Source organism: Schistocerca nitens, chromosome 1 (assembly GCF_023898315.1).
Source record: "Schistocerca nitens isolate TAMUIC-IGC-003100 chromosome 1, iqSchNite1.1, whole genome shotgun sequence".
NCBI lineage: Eukaryota > Metazoa > Arthropoda > Insecta > Orthoptera > Acrididae > Schistocerca > Schistocerca nitens.
Window position 1 is genome coordinate 39461945 of NC_064614.1, and position 23421 is coordinate 39485365.

The following is a 23421-nucleotide window of genomic DNA, read 5'->3' on the forward strand; positions in this document are numbered from 1 at the left end:
CTAAGGCAGTTACAAGTGGTCATAACTATTGACAGACTCCTTCATTCCTCATGACTACTAGCCATATCCCTACTGACACAATGAACATACAATGGCAACACCATTTCCCAGCAGCTACCACAATCCACATTAAGTAATGACAGTCCTATGGTTTTGGGAGCACCATGAGCAATGAACATACAATGGCAACACCATTTCTCAGCAGCTACCACAATCCACATTAAGCAATGGCAGTCCTATGGTTTTGGGAGCACCATGAGCCAACATTATGAAATTACAGCCAGGAACATCCTCAATGCAACAGCTACCAAAACTGTTCTGAAGACTTACATTGATTGATGCAACTTCCAATGTCTCCAGTTGATAAAAACCCAATTTGCCATTTTCACAGGACACAGTACAGCCTACTGCAACTAATCAGCAAGGTTTGTACCATGTTAGGGACAATACTGTGCCTCAGAGAAACAGTCAAAACCTGACTGATATATGTAACTGTGTTGTAGCTTTAGTACATCAAGCTTTGCAGGGTTAGGTGGATCAAAAGGTCACAGAATTGTGCATATCTTCAGGTTGCCGAATGAGACTGAAATTCTTTAAATGAATAAGATGTAACAGGAAAGAATACTATGTGGGATGCCTACCACTCCACTATCAGTTCTGGCAATTGCAGGGACATGATTCAAACACAATTCCCAGGTTATATATAACAATTTGATGGTGGCCATTCAAGAGGACAGACAGCTTGTTAGTTGTCATATGTTCACAGAAAGCACCACAACATTTGCTGCTTAGTTCACAGCTCACATGGCTGCTTTCATAGGTAGTCCTGCCTCAGATGGGTTCAGAGGTGCCTGTGACAGGACTGGAGTAGGTGGTAGTGGGAGGATGTATGGGACAGGTCTTGCATCTGGGGCTATTTTAGGGATTTGAGCCATGGGGCAAGGTAGTTAGAGCAGGGTCTGCCTCCACTCCCATGTAGCCACCTCCTGTGTGTAGTGGACCCTGGTCTATTAAGCAGACCCTGACACCTCTCCATCCTATGACCCAGATAAAGGACACTGTGGCCTAAATGGCTGCAGAAACTGCCTGAGCCACTCATACAGACCCTGCACTAGGCTTTTTACTGGAGGTCCACAATCGGTCCTGTCAGTGATGCTACAGATGGTGCACTCTGCTTTCATCTCACAAGCTCTGTAGTTAGCCACCAGACAACTTGAGAGAATCCCTTTTGATCCAAAGTGATATTTGTCACTAATAATGACTTTAGTCACCACCTGCAGTTGGCTGCAACTTGTGTTCTTCATGGCATCTGGAAGGACCTGTTCCACATCTGAGATGACTCCCCCAAGTACACACACACAGTGCCCATTAGACTTCTTGCCCATCTTGGCAGCCACATCCCTATGGGTCACCATCACACATCTGGCGTTGGAGCCCTCAACTACCAATAATGCCCACTGAGCGAAGTGGCGCAGTGGTCAGCACACTGGACTCGCATTCGGGAGGACGACGGTTCAATCCCGCGTCCGGCCATCCAGATTTAGGTTTTCCGTGATTTCCCTAAATCGCTCTAGGCAAATGCCAGGATGGTTCCTTTGAAAGGGCATGGCCAACTTCCTTCCCCAATCCGATGAGACCGATAACCTCGCAGTTTGGTCTCTTCCCCCAAACAACCCAAAACCAATAATGCCCACAACTTGGAGGCACTGAGGCTTCCACTAAAAAAAAGGGCAGATGACTGCAGCTAGCCCAGGAGCTTTATCAGTGACAGATTGTGCCTGACTGAAACCTTTTGGTTGGGAAACCAGTGAAGCTCTGCAATTGGTCCCCCATAAAGTCTTTCAGTGCCTGCCACACCTTGAATTGGCCTTCCACTCAAGCGTGGGTGATTGGTCAACCTCAATGCAGACAATAATCTGGACAACTACAGTAGTGGACTGACTGGGAAGGTATGTGGCAAATGCTGGATCTCCCTCGGATCTCCACACCCATTGGCAACAGCCTCAAGCTGCATAACTAAAGCCAACATTGCCTGGAGCAGTGAGCAGAGAATCACCAACTCAACTCACATCTGAACACAGCATTCACCTTCCCTAGCCATACTGAAGATGGTGGAAAACTGCGCTATGCAGACACATGTGAATGTCATGATTAAACCACAAAATCACATAGACAACTACAAATAAGTACCTTGCTGCTAGTTAGATGCTTGTAAAGTGAACGCACAAATGAACTACTTTTGTGGTGCTGCTCATATAGGAGCCGGTGACTGACTTAGCTCTATGCAACTGCTGGCTAGTCAAATTAAAACAAATGACAGAGCAGTACAGATTGCATAAGTCTACAGTACACAGTTAACACAAGACTATGGTAAGACAGAGATTTATGAACCGGGTTTTAAATTGTAAGACATTTCCAGGAGCAGATGTGGACTCTGACCACAATTTTTGGTTATGAACTGTAGATTAAAACTGAAGAACCTGCAAAAAGGTGAGAATTTAAGGAGATGGGACCTGGATAAACTGACTAAACCAGAGGTTGTAGAGAGTTTCATGGAGAGCATAAGGGAATAATTGACAGGAATGGGGGAAAGAAATACAGTAGAACAAGAATGGGTAGCTTTGAGGGATGAAATAGTGAAGGCAGCAGGAGGATCAAATAGGTGGAAAGACAAGGGCTAGTAGAAACCCTTGGCTAACAGAAGAAATATTGAATTTAATTGATGAAAGGAGAAAATATAAAAATGCAGTAAATGATGCAGGCAAACAGGAATACAAATGTCTCAAAAATGATATCGACAGGAAGTGCTAAATGGCTAACCAGGGATGGCTAGAGGACAAATGTAAGGATGTAGAGGCTTACCTCACTAGGAGTAAGATAGATACTGCCTACAGGAAAATTAAAGAGACCTTTGGAGAAAGGAGAACCACTTGCATGAATATCAAGAGCTTTGATGGAAACCCAGTTCTAAGCAAAGAAGGGAAATCAGAAAGGTGGAAGGAGTATATAGAAGGTGATGTACTTGAGGACAATATTATGGAAATGGAAGAGGATGTAGATGAAGATGAAATGGGAGATATGATACTGCGTGAAGAGTTTGACAGAACACTGAAAGACCCGAGTCGAAACAAGGCCCCGGGAGTAGACAACATTCCATTAGAACTACTGACAGCCTTGGGAGAGCCAGTCCCTACAAAACTCTACCATCTGGTGAGCAAGATGTATGACACAGGCAAAATACCCTCAGACTTCAAGAAGAATATAATAATTCCAATCCCAAAGAAAGCAGGTGTTGACAGATGTAAAAATTACCAAACTATCAGTTTAATAAGTCACAGCTGCAAAATACTAACACGAATTCTTTACAGATGAATGGAAAAACTGGTCGAAGCCAACCTCAGGGAAGATCAGTTTGGATTCCATAGAAATGTTGGAACACGTGAGGCAATACTGACCCTACGACTTATCTTAGAAGAAAGATTAAGGAAAGGCAAACCTACGTTCCTAGCATTTGTAGACATAGAGAAAGCTTTTGACAATGTTGATTGGAATACTCTCTTTCAAATTCTGAAGGTGGCAGGGGTAAAATACAGGGAGCAAAAGGCTATTTACAATTTGTACAGAAAGCAGATGGCAGTTATAAGAGTCGAGGGGTATGAAAGGGAAGCAGTGATTGGGAAGGGAGTGAGACAGGGTTGTAGCCTATCCCCGATGTTATTCAATCTGTATATTGAGCAAGCAATAAAGGAAACAAAAGAAAAGTTTGGAGTAGGTATTAAAATCCATGGAGAAGAAATAAAAACTTTGAGGTTCACCGATGACATTGTAATTCTATCAGAGACAGCAAAGGACTTGGAAGAGCAGTTGAACGGAATGGACAGTGTCTTGAAAGAAGGGTATAAGATGAACATCAACAAAAGCAAAACGAGGATAATGGAAAGTAGTCGAATTAAATCGGGTGATGCTGAGGGAATTAGATTGGGAAACGAGACACTTAAAGTAGTAAAGTAGTTTTGCTATTTGGGGAGCAAAATAACTGATAATGGTCGAAGTAGAGAGGATATAAAATGTAGACTGGCAATGGCAAGGAAATCGTTTCTGAAGAAGAGAAATTTGTTAACATTGAGTACAGATTTAAGTGTCAGGAAGTCGTTTCTGAAAGTATTTGTATGGAGTGTAGCCTTTTATGGAAGTGAAACGTGGATGATAAATAGTTTAGACAAGAAGAGAATAGAAGCTTTCAAAATGTGGTGCTACAGAATAATGCTGAAGATTAGATGGGTAGATCACATAACTAATGAGGAGGTATTGAATAGAATTGGGGAGAAAAGGAGCACATGTTCTGATACATCGAGGGATCACCAATTTAGTATTGGAGGGTAAAAATCGTAGAGAGAGACCAAGAGATAAATATTCTAAGCAGATTCAAATGATGGAGGCTGCAGTAGGTACTGGGAGATGAAGAAGCTTGCACAGGATAGAGTAGGATGGGCAGCTGCATCAAACCAGTCTCAGGACTGAAGACCACAACAACAACAATAACAACAATGCCTCATTAATACACAAACACACAAGATACTTATGATTAAACTACAAAAGCACACAGTCAATTGTAAATAAGTGACTTGCTTCATCTTAGAGCCTCATAAAATAAATTCACAAAGGAACTACTCTCTCCTGCTGATGGTTGTACAGAAATCAGTGACTGATTCATCATGGAATCTTACCTAGTTAGCTGCAATGAGTGGGTTCATGGGTCATGGGTCTCAGCATCAGAAGATTATTTAAACCATTTTTGTTTTGCAATTCATGCAGTGATTAGCAATTACATTTGTGCTAGAGAATGAGCAAATAATATTCTCAGTATCTTTGAATCATAAAATGAAAAAACTTACAAAATTATCAGTGACATTCTAAGATATTGTAGATTACACATAAAATTATCAGTCACTATGTATCTGCATGTACCAACATAATGTTTTTCTAATCATCAAATATGGTACTAATGCAATATAATGATGTCTGCATCGTATGTACAGCAAACATTGATAAAATTAAATGAAATAAATTTCAAGCTGTGTGAGAGAGGGCACAGTCATCTTGAAAAGTGCAGTCATCCAATGGGAATAGTATCTGCACAACTGAATAAACGTGGTGATCTAAATTGGCTCCTCAGATATTACCAATCAAAGCAGAAGCTTTTTTCAAGAAACTAAAAATTATTACACTTATGTGCCAATACATATTATCCCTAATAGCATTTGCAGTTAATAACAAGTGTGGATTTAAGATAAATTGTGCAATGAAGACCGCCACAATATTGCAAATAAATATAATTTTCATTTTAAAAAATCCATTTGTATCGCAAATTTAGAATGGAGTTTTCCACTCTGGTGCAAAAGCCTATTAACACATTGCCTGCAGACAAACGCCAAGAAATTGAAAATCCACAGATATTAAAAAATAAAATAAAATAATAGCTTAGCCTTTCCTATAATTTACCAGAATATTTTAAATCAAGGATGTAAATTTCTTTGATGTTTGTTTCAGACAAATTTTAACTTTGCTATTATACAGACAGCTGATAGGCCTAGTGTTCTTTGTAAATGACATAAGAGATACATTCTTCCCACTTTTTGTTGCAGCTGACACTTTATTAACTCATTATATTAAAACATCATGACGAGCTCATTTCAGTAGCTTTTACCATTTTCAAGCAATCCTGCAATGATGGTACAGCGTTTTGTGATATTTCATGATAACAGTATATTCCTTACACCTGCATTAGCAGTTGTTTGTTCTACAATGTATCATCATCATCAGGTTTCCTTCCAGTGAACTGGGTAGGAACTTGGTGAACGATATGTCTTCTTGGTTTCTGTCCAAGTATAGCTTTTCCCTCTCCACTACATCCCATGTTACTACTCTCCTCTTGAGATCTTCCTTAACCTGGTCTGCCCATCTCTTTCTAGCCTGCCCAATTGGTCTTCTTCCTGGTACCTCCATCTCCAAATACTGGTGTGGAGTTGGAGTCGGGTGCATTCGCTTCACATGACCTAACCACTTCAATCTTAAAACACTCACCCTCTCCTCTGTAGTCAATGTCACGTGCAGGTCTCTCCTTACATAATTATTCCTGACTCCGTCTCTCCTAGTTTTTTATAGAGCTGACCTAAGGAAATTCATTCCACAGGCTTGTATTTGACTCTCTTCTCTCTTATTTATGACACAGGCCTTGAGACTATACATCATGATTGGCAGGGGATAAGTTTTATACATGGTCTGTTTGGCTCTTAGAGGGACTTCTTTGTCCCAGATTAGATTTCATACTTGGTGGAAGATGCTACATCCTTTTGTTATTCTGTTTAAGACTTCTAGTTTCGAACTTCCATTGTATGATATGATGCTACCCATACAATTGAAGCTTTTCACACATTCAGCCTTCTCACCCTCCAGTATGATCCTACAAGGTGTGGATGTCCTGCTCATTTTCATTGGCACTGTCTTGTTCCTACTCACAGTTAACTTGAATATTTTAAGTTTTGTGTTCCAGTAATCTAGTCTCCTCTGAACCTCCATTTCCGTCTCTCCCCAGATGGCGATGTCATCAGCAAAAACAAAAGCATTGAGTTCTTCATTTTCTTCTTCCTTGATTTCTTTCAGTATTGTGTCCATAAGCGTAATAAAGACTAAAGGGGAGATTGAACTACCTTGCTAAACACCTCTCTTTGTCTTAAACCATTTTGATCTTCCACCTCCTACTTGTACACTGCTCTCACAACCATCGTACAGCATCTGGACTTTTTTAATTAATGAATCAGGAACATTATGTTTTCTCAAGCATTCCCTTATTTTATCCCTTGGTACACTGTCATATGCTTTTTCCAAATCCACAAATACAACTATCAGGTCCTTCCCTTTTTCCCAATACTTCTACATTAACTGACGGAGGGAGAAAATGAGATCTATTTTTCCCTATTACTTCTGAACCCATGCCGTTATTACTCTAATTGGTGTTCTAGAATTTTCAACAATCTTTTTTCTATGACCTTTTCCATTATCTTAAGGCAGTGTGGTAACAGTGTGATTCCTTGTTGCATTTCTTTCTACTGCCTTTCTCGAACAATGGTATTATAATTCCTTTTTTCCATTCATCCAGCACTTTGTTATCTTTCCATATCACCCCCAGCACCTGGTGTAACCATTGTATTCGATGGATTCCTGCAGCTTTAATCATATCCACTGGCAGCTCATCTACTCCAGCTGCCTTCCCACTTTTCATCTGTTTCAGAGAATTCTCAGTTTCTAACCAAGAGACTGGATCCTGCTCCTCCTCTAATTCGATGACTTCAATGTCACTTTCTTGTGCACCTTCCCCATTCAGTAAGATTTCAAAATAATTCTTCATCTCTTCTCTGATACCTTCTATGTCTTTTATAATATCCCATTCCTCTGTTTCAATCGCTTTTATCTCTTCTCTATCAGTTCTTTTACTTTTCAATAACCCATATAGCAGTTTTTGGTTCTCTTTGCTATCCTGCTCTAGTTTCTGGATGAATATTTCCCAACTCTTCTCCTTTTCTTCTTTCACAGTTCTCTTTGCTTGGAGTTTCTCTTGTTGGTATTCCATCTCCAGTGTTGTCACCTTGTGTTCATCTTTTGGCACCAGCCCTTGGTTCCGATTTCTTTTTTCAAACTCCATGTTTTTCTTTGCCATATTATGTTTTTTAATTGTGTCTTTTACTCTATCATTTCACCAATTGGTTTCTTTTTCTTTCACTTTACCCTTTGTTTTGCAGCGTATCTGCACAGCACTGCTAACTATTGATGTTTTAAATAGGTTCCACTCTTCTTCTACACTACTCCTTTCAGTTTTTGGCAATTTTTGTGCTACTAGATTTTGGAAACTTTTCTTATTTTCTTCATCTTTCAACTTCTACTCCTTAATTTTTGGCATTCTTTGTGCAGCATTCAAACTTTTCATCTTATAATTTAGATCAGCTACTAGTTATCTGTGATCACTATCCAAGTGCTCACATGGTACGACTTTAGTGTCCCTTACTTTTCCTCCAATTAATTTGTCTGTTAATATATTGTCTATAACTGTCTACAATGTATGCCATATTGTTATTAAAACATTTTTTGGCAGAATAATGTTCATATTCATTCAACAAATTTTAATGCACTGATTGCAACATGAGCCAGTAGCATATGAACTGTAGCGTAATAAATGTATAAAATAGATATAAGATGCAACATTTGCAGTATATAACATATTTTATAAATGTAATTATAGCTCCACACAAATAAAATTTAAATAAATATATCTAATGCTACAAGAGTATATGGCTTGTGTGTATGTTAACGGGTGGTTAATTTATGTTTCAACATAATATAATATGTCTGCTTGTGTCTGTATATGTGTGGATGGATATGTGTGTGTGTGCGAGTGTATACCTGTCCTTTTTTCCCCCTAAGGTAATTCTTCCGCTCCCGGGATTGGAATGACTCCTTACCCTCTCCCTTAAAACCCACATCCTTTCGTCTTTCCCTCTCCTTCCCTCTTTCCTGACGAAGCAACCGTTGGTTGCGAAAGCTAGAATTTTGTGTGTATGTTTGTGTTTGTTTGTGTGTCTATCGACCTGCCAGCGCTTTCGTTTGGTAAGTCACATCATCTTTGTTTTTAGATATATTTTTCCCACGTGGAATGTTTCCCTCTATTATATTAATATAATATATAGATGCATACATAAATATAACGAGTTAATGAAGTGTCAGATGGAGCAAAAACTTGGAAAAAGATTTGTGGTATGTCATTAGTTGATCTAATATACATTGTGGTCCCATCAGAAAGAAAACTTGTGTAAAGTTAAGTAAATGCTTTGTTTGAAGTGTTAGATAAAATGTGAGAAGAATGAGAAGAATTGGCTTACTTCAAAGCAGCTGTTTTTTCCCTTAATTTCAAATAAGTAGTGAGGGTAGATTAGCAAGAGTCATAATATTATGCTAGAATACCATACTACAGAAGTAGCCTACAGTGTGTCTCCTTGTTAATGTGTTAACTTACTTCATTCTTAAAAGATTGCCATCAGTGTGAATTTTATGAAACACAATCAGTAATGGGTGAATCTTGTGAGACAAATGAGAATTATGAAATAACTGTCCAAATCATTACAGAATCTCCAATTTGCTACACATTGGAAGAGGATGGTCCAGATTGTAACTTTCCTTTGTTGTACAGAAATATAATATAAATGTCTCCTATGGTAATTATAGCAAAAGAGAAACAAAAGACAATATCATTGCATTACAGATAAGTCAGAAATGTGAAGGAAGATAAATTTTTGGTGAGGCCAATAATTACATATTTTTATGATTCTTAATATCAAAAAGCATATCATTCATTAAGGGAATAACATGAAGTATTAAAACTTGGAAAATCTACTGCAACAAAATGAAGCAAACTATAACAGGAAAAAAACTTTCACTAAGAACCAAAATAAAAACAGCTAATATTTTAATACACTCCTGGAAATGGAAAAAAGAACACATTGACACCGGTGTGTCAGACCCACCATACTTGCTCCGGACACTGCGAGAGGGCTGTACAAGCAATGATCACACGCACGGCACAGCGGACACACCAGGAACCGCGGTGTTGGCCGTCGAATGGCGCTAGCTGCGCAGCATTTGTGCACCGCCGCCGTCAGTGTCAGCCAGTTTGCCGTGGCATACGGAGCTCCATCGCAGTCTTTAACACTGGTAGCATGCCGCGACAGCGTGGACGTGAACCGTATGTGCAGTTGACGGACTTTGAGCGAGGGCGTATAGTGGGCATGCGGGAGGCCGGGTGGACGTACCGCCGAATTGCTCAACACGTGGGGCGTGAGGTCTCCACAGTACATCGATGTTGTCGCCAGTGGTCGGCGGAAGGTGCACGTGCCCGTCGACCTGGGACCGGACCGCAGCGACGCACGGATGCACGCCAACACCGTAGGATGCTACGCAGTGCCGTAGGGGACCGCACCGCCACTTCCCAGCAAATTAGGGACACTGTTGCTCCTGGGGTATCGGCGAGGACCATTCGCAACCGTCTCCATGAAGCTGGGCTACGGTCCCGCACACCGTTAGGCCGTCTTCCGCTCACGCCCCAACATCGTGCAGCCCGCCTCCAGTGGTGTCGCGACAGGCGTGAATGGAGGGACGAATGGAGACGTGTCGTCTTCAGCGATGAGAGTCGCTTCTGCCTTGGTGCCAATGATGGTCGTATGCGTGTTTGGCGCCGTGCAGGTGAGCGCCACAATCAGGACTGCATACGACCGAGGCACACAGGGACAACACCCGGCATCATGGTGTGGGGAGCGATCTCCTACACTGGCCGTACACCACTGGTGATCGTCGAGGGGACACTGAATAGTGCACGGTACATCCGAACCGTCATCGAACCCATCGTTCTACCATTCCTAGACCGGCAAGGGAACTTGCTGTTCCAACAGGACAATGCACGTCCGCATGTATCCCGTGCCACCCAACGTGCTCTAGAAGGTGTAAGTCAACTACCCTGGCCAGCAAGATCTCCGGATCTGTCCCCCATTGAGCATGTTTGGGACTGGATGAAGCGTCGTCTCACGCGGTCTGCACGTCCAGCACGAACGCTGGTCCAACTGAGGCGCCAGGTGGAAATGGCATGGCAAGCCGTTCCACAGGACTACATCCAGCATCTCTACGATCGTCTCCATGGGAGAATAGCAGCCTGCATTGCTGCGAAAGGTGGATATACACTGTACTAGTGCCGACATTGTGCATGCTCTGTTGCCTGTGTCTATGTGCCTGTGGTTCTGTCAGTGTGATCATGTGATGTATCTGACCCCAGGAATGTGTCAATAAAGTTTCCCCTTCCTGGGACAATGAATTCACGGTGTTCTTATTTCAATTTCCAGGAGTGTATTTCCAATTGTCTTGTGTAGATGTGAATCATGGACAATGAAGAAAGTGGATCATACCAAAATAGGCCTATAGTGTTTTGAAATGATGAGTTTGGAGAATGATCATAATGGTTTCATGAATTAAAAATATAAAACATAAAACTGTCTTGGAGAAAGTGAAACCAAAATTCGGTTGAGTTAAATTCTGTAAAATCACAGTTGTATATTGCAATATGGTACCATTGCAGACAAAATATGGATCTATTTACAATAATCAGTTTGAGAGTAAAATGCTGTATAGATAAACATGAATAAATTAGTTATGTTCTCTGTGTGTAGTTTTGATATTACAGCTATCGCACTGCATGCCAAATAATAATAATTATTATTATTATTATTATTATCATTATAATGAAAGCAATAATAATGTTCTAGATTAAAAGTCGTAGTTATCATAAGGAATGTATTTTTATATAGTGTATGCTACTGGGTTGTCTGGTATTGTTATTATGTGTATTGTGATTTTCAGCTATCGACTCTGTGTGCTTAACAGACAGTGACTGCAATACACTGTCATTTTCATCTTGCCAGGATAATTTCTGCATGTGTAGGCAAGATTACGTGCCTAGTTCTTCGAGGCAGGCGTGTCTACCAGGTACTACTTTTTTTAATTTTAAAATAATTGTGTTGTTTCATCCTCTGCTCACAAAATACCAGAAACAGAAGCTACTTCTTTGAAAAATAGCAATACAATCAAACTATGCTAAAATGTTAATAGAAAATGAAAAACAGATATTTAATAAAAATGAAGAAGCAGCAGCTTTCCTTCTAATTTCCTGCACTGTTAGTTTACAGTTAATACAGTGTGGGCCCTACTAAATAAGTTTCTGAGGGAATGGCTTCCCTCTGTTAATGTATTACCTTGACTTATTGGTGTGCTCCTGGGTGTTCTGCCAAGTTGTTGTTTCCATTTTATGTATAATATTTCGATGACTGATCTAGTCATCTTCTCCAGGTGTTGTGAGTTTTGCTTTTATGTGTAATCGCTACATGGATTCCAACCAGATACCATGATTGAATCATATTTTTTAAAGGGGCTTAAGTCAACCAACACATATTGGTGAGGAATTGAGAAAACTGTTTAATTTGTATGATAACTTTATATTGGCATCTTTATTGGCATTTTTACGTTATGTGATTGTCAAACAAGAGAACTGAAATTGCACATTCCTTTTTATTCGCATTAACATTACGTTGATTGCATATAATGTAACATGTATGGTTCTACATTTCACAATATTAATGCATCATTCTACAACAGTAATAAGTGTTTGACAGTCCATTCACTTGTCATCTTGGCTACTGTTCTGTGCAGGCAACTTCAAAATTTCTTCATAGAAAGGTATGTATTCATCAAGAAGGTAAACACTGGAGTTTTCCCAAGTCTTTGAGTATACTAGACTTAACAAGACTCTTTTCTGATAAATGAACTAGTTTTTCTGGTGCAGTCAAGGTCCAGAGAAAAATTTTACTAATTAGTTCACTGATCATACAGAAGTTGTAATAAAACCTTTCTTGTGTTACCACTAGTAGAATGTAAAATATTACTGATAGAGAATGTCACCTTCCTATGCCTTCCAATACTTTGAGTTCAGAAATTCTTGTCTTCTTGTTGAAATAGGGCCACACCATGATTTGAAGTCTAGTATTTCATTAGCAGCAACCTCCCTAATGAGAAATGTACATTTTGAAACTGTATGAGTCATCTCTCAGATGTTGTGCACTGTAAACAATCTGTCTGGTCTCTTAGTTTCCTTTTCATACTGACAAAATCCTATCACAGGGTAAAAAACTGTGTCCTCTCACTGGAAAGTAACATTGAGTATCCCAGAATCGGTTAGATACGACAGAAATCTACTGAGCGTATCATTGTCTTTTTGAAGTATGCTGTTATCTGAGAATGGATTAACTCTGGTCTATTCCTGTGGTATACTCTTTTTAGCACTCATTGTATTACAAGTTACATATGATAGCTTGTGAGGGAGCGTGACGGGTTGGGTGGGGGGTGGAGGGTGGGGGGAAACGTAGGAGTGTGGAGCATTTTTAACATTTTGGGGATGAATGGTCACTTCTAAGCACTCATAAAAAAGTTCCAGTTAAAAATCTGTGTAACGCTGAGTTTTAAGTCAGTTTCTTGAAAGAAAAACACCTGACTACTCTATAGTTTTCCTGCATGTTTGACTGTGTGAATAATTGAAACAACAATGTGCAACAATAAAAAAAAAAGAAGAATATTGCACCGAGTGAGGTGGCGCAGTGGTTAGCACACTAGACTTGCATTCGGGAGGATGACGGTTCAACCCCGCGTCTGGCCATCCTGATTTAGGTTTTCCGTGATTTCCCTAAATCTCTCCAGGTAAATACCGGGATGGTTCCTTTGAAAGGGCACGGCTGAATTCCTTCCCCGTCCTTCCCTTATCCAATGAGACCGATGACCTCGCAGTTTGGTCTCTTCCCACAAAAACAACAACAACAACAAAAAATTGCAGTATATTTTTTTCTTGTAAATCCTACTGATAATGATATCTTGAGGTGTCAGGTATTCTGCTGGATATCAGCATCATGCAAGAATGATGCTGATATCTGGCAGAATATCCAACACTTCAAGATGTCAACTAATCAGGAAAGTCTGAAAAAATACACTACTGGTAGTGCTATCTAGTGAAGTGAGTAGAAAAAAAATCACCAAATTATTGACTGGTTTTCCTTAAAAATATATGATTCAATTAAGAAATCTACCAAAATAAAGATGTCAGAAAACTTAATAAACAGGGATAGGGGTTCCAACTAAACAAGGCTTGGGATCTGACACTCAACTTACTATGTTCTTGCCAGCTATCACATCCACTAGAGCTGTAAAGTGTTGAGAGAATGTGTGTTACATGGAATATCAGTGTTAGTTAGAAAAACAAAAGAGCATCAAAGGGTGCAGTGGACATCATGCATCAAACTTGGCTATAAATAGCATCTTGAGACTAACAATAATGAAATGTAAAAAAAGAACTGAACACTGTAAACCACTATTTCAATAGCTAAAAATCCTGCCACTGCCATGCTTCTATATATTGGAACTAGTTTGTTTTACAGTACAGCACTTGGACGCCCTCGATAAAAATGCAGATCGCCACACACGACACCAGAAACAAAACACCGTTACAAATTATAGACCACAACACAAAATTATATGCGAATGGGGTTAAATGTATGGGCATTAAAATATACAACCACCTCCCAACAGACACAAAAACAAGCAAAAACCCAAAAATAATGAGAATTAAATTAAAGGAATTGCTATTAAATCACTGTTTCTATTCCGTACATGAATTTCTTGAAACAAAATTTTAATTACTTGCAATAAGCTGTTTATTCAGTTGTAGATGTCTCTACTTTGTAAGATAATTTAATTATTGTACCTTATCTATATTCTGTCTGTATCTCATATATGTATTCTGCTATGTGAACTTTGTACCATAATATTTTAATTACTTGTAATAAGCTGTATATTCACTTGTAGATATTTCTACTTAGTAAGATAATGTAATTATTGTTTGTTACTCATATTCTGTCTGTATCTCTTATATGTATTCTGCTATGTGCAGTATGCACCACCGTCATCTCTCATCACACACCACCTTTTTTATATTTTGTCTATATATCCTATATGTATTCTGCTATGTGAATTATGTGCCACTGCTGTCATCTCTCGTCATATACCATCTTAACATAATTTTTCAAATTGACTTGTCCTATATCATGATGTGCTTTGCTGTACAAATTGTATGATCTACAGGACCAATAATAAATCAAATCAAATCAAACAGTACTTCACAGTCTGGTTGGAGTCCAGGCAGCAAGTACACATAAAAGCCAAACCTGCAGCACCTGAAGAAGACAGCTGTGTCAGTCATCAAAATATTGTGAAACAACAACTTGGCAGAACACCTGAAAGCACACCATTAAGCAGTCAAGATGAAGAAACCTGTGATCATATACCTTAATTTGCCTTATGTCTGTAAAGTTTCTCCCTACTGATGGGATCTAAAGAACTTGACTCAATGAATGAAATGGAGAGGCACACACTGGATGAAACTCCATTTATGAAATTTGTAGTCATTCAAATAGATAACAAAATGAGGTGATACAAGTGTAGATAAGTTAAAGAAAAAGCTCAGTTTTGCCAGCTCTGCACTTCAAAATTTGTCTTGCAGCACTAACCTGAGGTGGAACTGCTAGCTAACTTCATATATTTTCACTCAGTACTGTATCCTTTGGCATAATTTTCTGGGGCAATGCAGCTAACTTGTAAGTACTGTATTTATTCTACAGAAGCATATAGTGAGAATATTATGTACTGTTGATAACCAAACATCTCCCAGTAGGTTCGTCTGGGTTCTTGGAATTATTAGACGCAAGTGCCAATACATTTAAGTCCTAATGTTACTAGTATTTAATAAATACAATGAATTTAGGATGAACAGTGAAATCCACAACTAAAATTCGGCCTACATTGTTTTGTCATCCCTGCTGGAGTTACTGCAACAGGAAACCCAACAGATACATTTGCTTCAGGAAAGATGTGGTGCACAAAGTTACTTCCATCAGTGTCCATTTTGCAATGTACGCTATCTTTATAACTAACGATGAAATCAAGGTGCATGTATTTAGATATGTGAGGTACTTTGTTAGCATTAGTAATGAGCAATGGCAGCAAGTAGAAGTGCAATGTTTCTCAGTCCATGTAAAAACCATAATTTAGATGATGAAAAGTGTAGAAAATGCAAAAATGTGTTGAAAACGGGCATCAGGTGTATGGAATGTAAACATTTGTTCCATTTTTGATGTGCTAAAATTGATCCATCAGTGAAAGAAAGCAACGAATTCATGACAAGCTGGAACTGTATTCAATGCTGCCTCAAAAACACAGGTAAAATAAAAAACGCGAAAAATTGTGACTGTAATTGTGAATTTTCAGCATTAGTTGAAGACTTAACGAGTGAAATTCGTTGTCTAAAGGCTGAGGTTTCTCTACTAAATAAAAAGGTGAGCGAAATTGTTCATCAGTTCCTGCTGAACAACTGTAGGTCTAAATCAGAAACGAAAGGAAGCTCTCCGGCCCTTAGTATTAAAAACAGGTATCAGATTCTTGATGAAATAGTGGAAGATTTAGCATTTAAATCTCTGCAAACAATGGGCAACATTCCAAACTGCAAAATAACTGCCAATAATAAGTTCAAAAAAGAAACCCTAACCTCGTGTGCTAACCTAAGTGAACACAAACAAACTGTCCAAGATAACAACAGTGAAATCTGTGAAAGTGTATGAAAGAAACTGGCCCAAGAGAACAATAGTAGAAGTAAGGTGAATTAGAAACACAAGAAGGGATGGATTCTAATATATGGAGACAGTCACAGTCACGGAATAGCGCAAAACATCACAAGTATCCAGGACGACTTTACAGCTGTGGCTCACATTCAACCTGGAGCACTTCTTCCTGCTGTGGTGAAGCCTTGTGTCCAAAATAGTGAGTCTTTTTCATCAAATGATTGTGTAGTAATCATGGGAGGTACAAATGAAGTAGCGCCGGCCGCTGTGGCCGAGCGGATCTAGGCTCTTCAGTCCGGAACCGCGCTGCTGCTACGGTCGCAGGTTCGAATCCTGCCTCAGGCATGGATGTGTGTGATGTCATTAGCTTAAAGTAGTTCTAAGTCTGGGGGACTGGTGACCTCATATGTTAAGTCCCTTAGTGTTTAGAGCCATTTGAACCATTTTTGAACAGATGATGTAGCAAAAATCAAGCAAATGACGCTATCAGGCATATGAAAGTGGCACTCAGTAAGCTGATTAACACTAAAGTAATTATCATTAATATTCCACAGAGACACAATCTAATGGAACAGTCTATAGTGAATTTTGAAGTGTACAAGACAAACAATAGGCTTAAAACAATATGTAATAAATCTCACAATGTGTCCCCGGTAAATGCCAGTAATCTAGAAAGAGACCTGCACATGGTAGGCACATGAATAAAAGAGGCAACAATTGGAGAGGAAATTAGAAGAAATCCTCCAGAAATTGGTGTAAATAAGTGCATTGCCATGGAATGGCACAACCCACCAAATCAGAATCTGCCACACAAACAGCCACTCCAGGCAAGCCTGGGATACTTGTAAAGCCTGCTGGATAGTTTGGTAGCCCTAAATCATCCTGTTTAGTCCGGAAGGAGAAACTCAGACTTCATGTCATACACTAGAATTTGAGTAGTCTTAAACACAAGAACAATGATCTGGATATTATTACATGTCTTGATAAACCTGATATGTTAGTCATAAGTGAACACTGGTACACTGAAGACCTAATTAGCATTGTCATCCACACTCCATGAAATTTTGTTCTGCATTTAGTAAGAAAAACAAGTTTGGGGCTGGCATAGCAATCTTCACTGTTAAAGCAAGTAATTTCAGTGTTATTGATGTAAGTGCATTCTGCATAGAAGGAATTACAGAATTTGCTGCAATAAATCTAAAATGGGATAGAGAAAATGTAGCAATTATTGGTGTGTATAGGACTCCTGAGGCATGTGTGGATACATTTTTCAAAAATCTTTCTGACCTGCTGATATATATAGAAAGTACATTTTCTGGGTTAAATGGCCATGTAAACACTATAATAACAGGGGATATAAATATGTACTTATTAACCAATGATGGCAACACCAAAAAGCTATACCGCCTACTCTATGAATTCAGTCTGACCCCACTTATCCATGAGCCAACTAGAGAGACTGGCAACAGCAAAACGTGTGAGTAATGTAATGACAAACATGACCCATCTTTACTATAGTACATCTGCTCTAAAACTGGCGATCTCTGATCACCATGCAGTGCAGCTTCAATTGGAGGCAAATAAGATGTCCTTTGTCACTAAAATGAAACTATATGTAAACAAAAGAATTATGTATAATGATAACATCAATAGACTGGACTGCATGTTAAAACACATATCATGGTTTGAGAATGATAGCTTTTCCTATGATAGCGTTTCAGCTGACTTTTACTACCATTTTGATGCCACATGCCCAGTTGTAGCAACAAAAGTTAAACAAACTAAAAATATAAACAAAAATATCTGGATAAATAATGATGTCATTGAAGCAAGGGAAAAAATAAAATTATTCCATAGTGCAATGTTGAATAATAGACAAAATTCCAAGCTAAAGGAGGCCTTCCAAACCTATTGAGAATACTATAAAGATTTATTAACGCAGACAAAGAGCAACTACATTGCAAACAAGCTTCAGACTTCACACAGTGTTATTACTAGTGTCTGGGCAGCGATAAACAGTTTTAGAACAGGAGAGAAAAATCCTGTGTGGACTTTATTACTGACCATAATGAGATGGTAGTAAAAGATCAACTTGAAATTGCTAATATATTAAATTAATATTTTTTCTTCAGTAGGGGAAGCTATCAATGACAAACATAATAACCTGCAGTATAATTTTAAAGGCAATCCATCTGAGTATAGCATATATCTAGCTCCCACAAATTGCAAAGAAGTAATTAACATCATTAGCTCTCTAAAATCTTCCAGTTCCATGGGACATGATGGTCTCAGTAGTAATGTATTAAAAATGTGCAGACAAAATGTCTCTGTACCTCTCTCTGCAGCAGTAAATAATATAATAGAATCAGGCACCTTCCCAGACAGACTAAAAATAGTTCAGGGAACACCAATCTTCAAAAAAGGAGACAAACTCAAAATTCAAAACTACAGGGCAATTTCAGTACTTCCTGTCTTTTCCAAAATAGTTGAAAAAGTAATATACAGCAGAATTATAAACTTTTTCCAGATGCACAATCTATGGTTTGAAAATGTAAATGGTTTCTTAAAATGTAAATCAACTAGCACAGCAGCTGCTCAGTTAACTGAAGAGAAAATAAGTGGCATCAAGAACAAGCAACATGTTGAGAAAGATTTTGACTGTGTTAACACCACAATACCATTAGAAAAGCTATGAAGCATTGGTATCAGAAGCACTGCTCATGACCTGATAAAATCTTACATTAGTAATCAAAAACAGTTTGTACTCCTTAAAAATGAACGTGGTGTTCACAAATCCAGAATCACTAATATAAAATATGGAGTTCCACAGGGTTCAGTACTGGGTCCTCTTCTGTTTTTTTATTTATAAAATGGCATAAGATATTGTACTCAAAGTTCCATAATAGTTCTGTACAGATGATACATTCATTGTGTGTAAAAAGGAATCATTTAATGAACTAGAGACTTGATATAATAATATGACAAAAAAAATTGTTGAGTACTTTAATGAAAGCTGCTAAAATGTAAGCAGTAGTAAAACATGTCTCATGGAGGTTAACAACAATAGTTTTAATGATGAAATTAAACTGAACATAGGCAATGAATTAGTTATTTACAATTCAAAGCAATCTAAAATGGGACACACATGTTGACACTCTAGCATGTAAGTTGTCTAAGGATATCCAGAATGAAATCTGGGCAGTAATCCAGGTGCTGACTCTGGCATCTATTTGGTCATACAGATGATAAATACTGTCCTAACATATATTATTCCATGCCTGCTCAACCTGTTCATGTAGTTCTGTAAGCACTGATGGTTGACAAGTCACACAAATTACTTCTCCCCCATCACATCTCATACCTGCTCAATTGGAGACAACTCTGGATATCATGCTGGCCAGGGAAGTTGCTGCGCATCTTGCAGAGCATGTTGAGTTTCACAGACAGTGTGTGGGCAAGTATTATCCTGCTGGAACAACACATCACTTTCCTGTTGCAAGAACAGCAAAAGAATGAGTCTAACAACATTCTTCACATACCAAGTGCTGTTTAGCACCCCTCCAGTAACACCAAAGGTGAATGAGAGCTGTAGCTTATTGCACCCCAGACTATAAGGCCTGGGGTGAACCTTGGACAAATGCACTCTATGAGATAGTGCTCACCAGGTACGTTGTATATGCAAACGACCATCACTTGCATGTAGGCAGAATCTACTTCCATTGCTGAAGACCAAGGCACGCATTCCAGCTTCCAAGTGATCCTCTGGAAGTACCAGTCAAGCCTTGCATGTCAATGCCATGGCATAAGTAGAAGACAAGCTAGAGGTGTGCATGCCAGTAGTCCTACTGCTGATAACCAGTTCCCAAACGTTCATGTTGACATGTCTGGGTTCATAAGCCCTCTTGTCTGTTTTGTGGTATCTGTATGATCTGCCACTGCTGCCCTTATAATATGATGACCCTGGTGGGCATCTATGCCGCTTGGATGCCCAGAACCTCATCTAGGGGTGTCGGAATGCTCACGTGACCACCGATGCCAGCATCATTGCCCAACTGACGCAACACATCCAATTTGTGTGACAGTTTTCCAAAAGGACCACCCTGCCACTTGGACGGCCACAATTTGACCTCTTTCAAACTCACTCATTTGTCTGTAAAAAGCACGAGTCTATCTTCTTAGCATGGTTGCCTGCTTGCACCACACTGAGCCTTCTGGCTGTGAGCTTTCCCAATTGAAGGGTAGACACAAATGGCAGTCTGCTAGCTAAACCACTATGCTATCTGGTAGTGGATGACACGGAAACCATTATCAGTACATCTACTATCCCCCCGACAGCATATGCCGTCATTGGATCAAAATCGACTTAATCTTTCTTGCTGTATTAATTTTTTTCTAGCATTGTAGTAATCTATAATTCTCATATTTATCAATACAACTACGTTACCACTAGTTGTAACTGGTTGTTAGTCGACTTTACAGAAGCTGCTTTCAGTGGCTGCTCCTGGCAACTGATGGCACTTTGACTTGTTCCACATCCCTGAAGGTTCTCCTTCATGATTGGATATATGGAACCAGGTGTGTGTGAATGAATGAATGAATGAATGAATGAATTCACATATATCCTTACTCTCTACAGCTAGTTTTTTTATAATTTTATTTTGTTATAGGAAATGCTACTTTGAGTTTTTAATATAGTTTTCATATATAATGCAAATTCAGCCTGATTCTTATTTAACAATGAAACATAGAACTGTTTGAGCTCTAACTAATGTTTTAAGAGTCATTTGTAGTAGGGTTATCTACAAGCTTAATCATATCTAATCTCTGACTGATAATGTGATATGTGCCAGTAGATACGAGTTATCTAGTACTAGCAGAGTGACTCATATAATGCTGTGCCGAGTATGTGGAAATCTAAAGGCATTCTGCAAATGTGAGAGCTGGAAATAATTCTATCAAGTGAACTCAGATATGTTAACATACTTCGCTTAACTGGCTGAAAGAAAATGAGTTAAAGACAGTGAAAATAACGGATTATGTATTAACAGCTCAAACATGTAGATATCAGTTTACACACAGAGGGAAATGCATATACATAAAGAAAGATATCAAATTAAATAACATAGACAATATTGAATTTTTAAACACTGAAAAAGAATTTGAAATATCAGGCATAGAAATTCCAGCACTCAAGTTAATTGTAATATGTTTATATAAATCTCCAGATACCCACCTAAAAAAATTCAGCACTCATCTTGATGCTTTGCTAAATAAAGTAGTAACAAACAAAAACACACTTCTTGTATATGGAGACCTAAATGTAGACTTTAATAAGCCAAGCAACTCAAAATCTGAGTTGATGAACATATAAACAGCCAATAATTTGGAGAGTACGATCCACTCCCCTACATGTGAATGAATCATTCTAGTACTACTATAGACCAAATAATAATTAGCTCCAAAACGAAATATAAATCAGTAGTAATTAAAGCTGTACTGGCAGACCAGCATGCACAGGCTATAATAATTTGTGTAAACACTGATTCATCTTATAATTCTATGAGAGGAACTACACACATGGGCAGAACTTTCGGTAATGCTGCAGTACAAACATTCCAGAATTATCCCCAACAAGATTCATGGGAGCTAGTGTAGAGTGCAGAAAATATTTCTGATAAGTTTAATCCATTCATGAATAGATTTAAATATTATTTTGATCTTGTTTCTCCATTGAAAGCCAAAAAAAAACCCAACCACTAAACACAACAAGTGGATTACCAAGGTCATAAGGAAATCTTATGCTAGAAAACGCTACGTACACAATATTGCAAGAAGTTGCAACAGTACCCCGGAGTTTGATAGTTACTTCAAAAAATATAAATGTATCTTAAATAAAATAATAAAGGAGGCAAAGAAATGAGACAATGACAAATACATAGAAAATGTGTCAAACAGAACCAAACCAACCTAGCAAGTTTTAAAGAAAGAAACCCAGTCTGACAAAAATAGAGTTAATAATATTGTATTAAAGGCTGGTTTGGAAAACATTAATATCCCAGAGGCAGTAGCTAATACGTTTAATAACTATTTTATAAATGTAACAGAGAAACTACTACAACAGATCTCCAATAGAAAACAGCACACGGAAACAGGGAAAAATGTCTCAAGCAAATCAATGTTCCTACACCCTACAAATGTAGAAGAAGGACAGCTTGCAATATAAAGTCTCAAAATGAAACACACTGCAGGAGTAGATGATAGACCTGATTTTATTATAAAGAAATGTGGGCACCTGATTACTGATTCCTTAAGTCACATATGTAACCTATCTTTTGCTACAGGAACTTTTCCTTCATGTTTGAAAATAGCAAAGGTAAAGCCATTGTACTAGAAAGGAAACAAAGATGATATTTTTAACCACAGATCATTGCCACTTTTGTCTGTTTTCACAAAAATCTTAGCAAGGCTCTTCAATAGGAGATTAACAGACTTCTTAGAGGATAATGGCATTCTGCCAGAATCTCAACCTGGATTTAGAGCAAACCATTCAACCAAATCAGAAGTTCACTCCTTTCTATTTGAGGCACTGTTAGCATTAGACAACAAAAAATTTACCATGTGCATATTTTTAGATTTGTCAAAGGCATTTGACACCATAAATCATGATAAATTCCTATTTTGTTGTTCTTGTTGTTGTGGTCTTCAGTCCTGAGACTGGTTTGATGCACCTCTCCATGCTACCCTATCGTGTGCAAGCTTCTTCATCTCCCAGTACTTACTGCAACCTACATCCTTCTGAATCTGCTTAGTATATTCATCTCTTGGTCTCCCTATACGATTTTTACACCACGCTGCCCTCCAATGCTAAATTTGTGATCCCTTGATGCCTCAGAACATGTCCTACCAACCGGTCCCTTCTTCTTGTCAAGTTGTGCCACAAACTTCTCTTCTCCCCAATTCTATTCAATACATCCTCATTAGTTACGTGATCTATCCATCTAATCTTCAGCATTCTTCTGTAGCACCACATTTCAAAAACTTCTATTCTCTTCTTGTCCAAACTATTTATCGTCCATGTTTCACTTCCATACATGGCTACACTCCTTATAAATAC

The 23421-nt window shown here is 38.6% G+C and overlaps 1 protein-coding gene across 2 annotated transcripts in view; it reads left to right on the forward strand.

The window, feature by feature from the left end:
• The window catches only part of LOC126240936 (rh5-interacting protein-like), a 155098-nt gene that overhangs the window by 63925 nt on the left and 67752 nt on the right, over window positions 1-23421 (forward strand). For both annotated transcript variants that reach the window (XM_049947965.1, XM_049947964.1), the window contains exon 3: window positions 11455-11580. In XM_049947965.1, the coding sequence (XP_049803922.1) occupies window positions 11455-11580 (126 nt within the window). The remainder of the gene's footprint in view (window positions 1-11454; window positions 11581-23421) is intronic.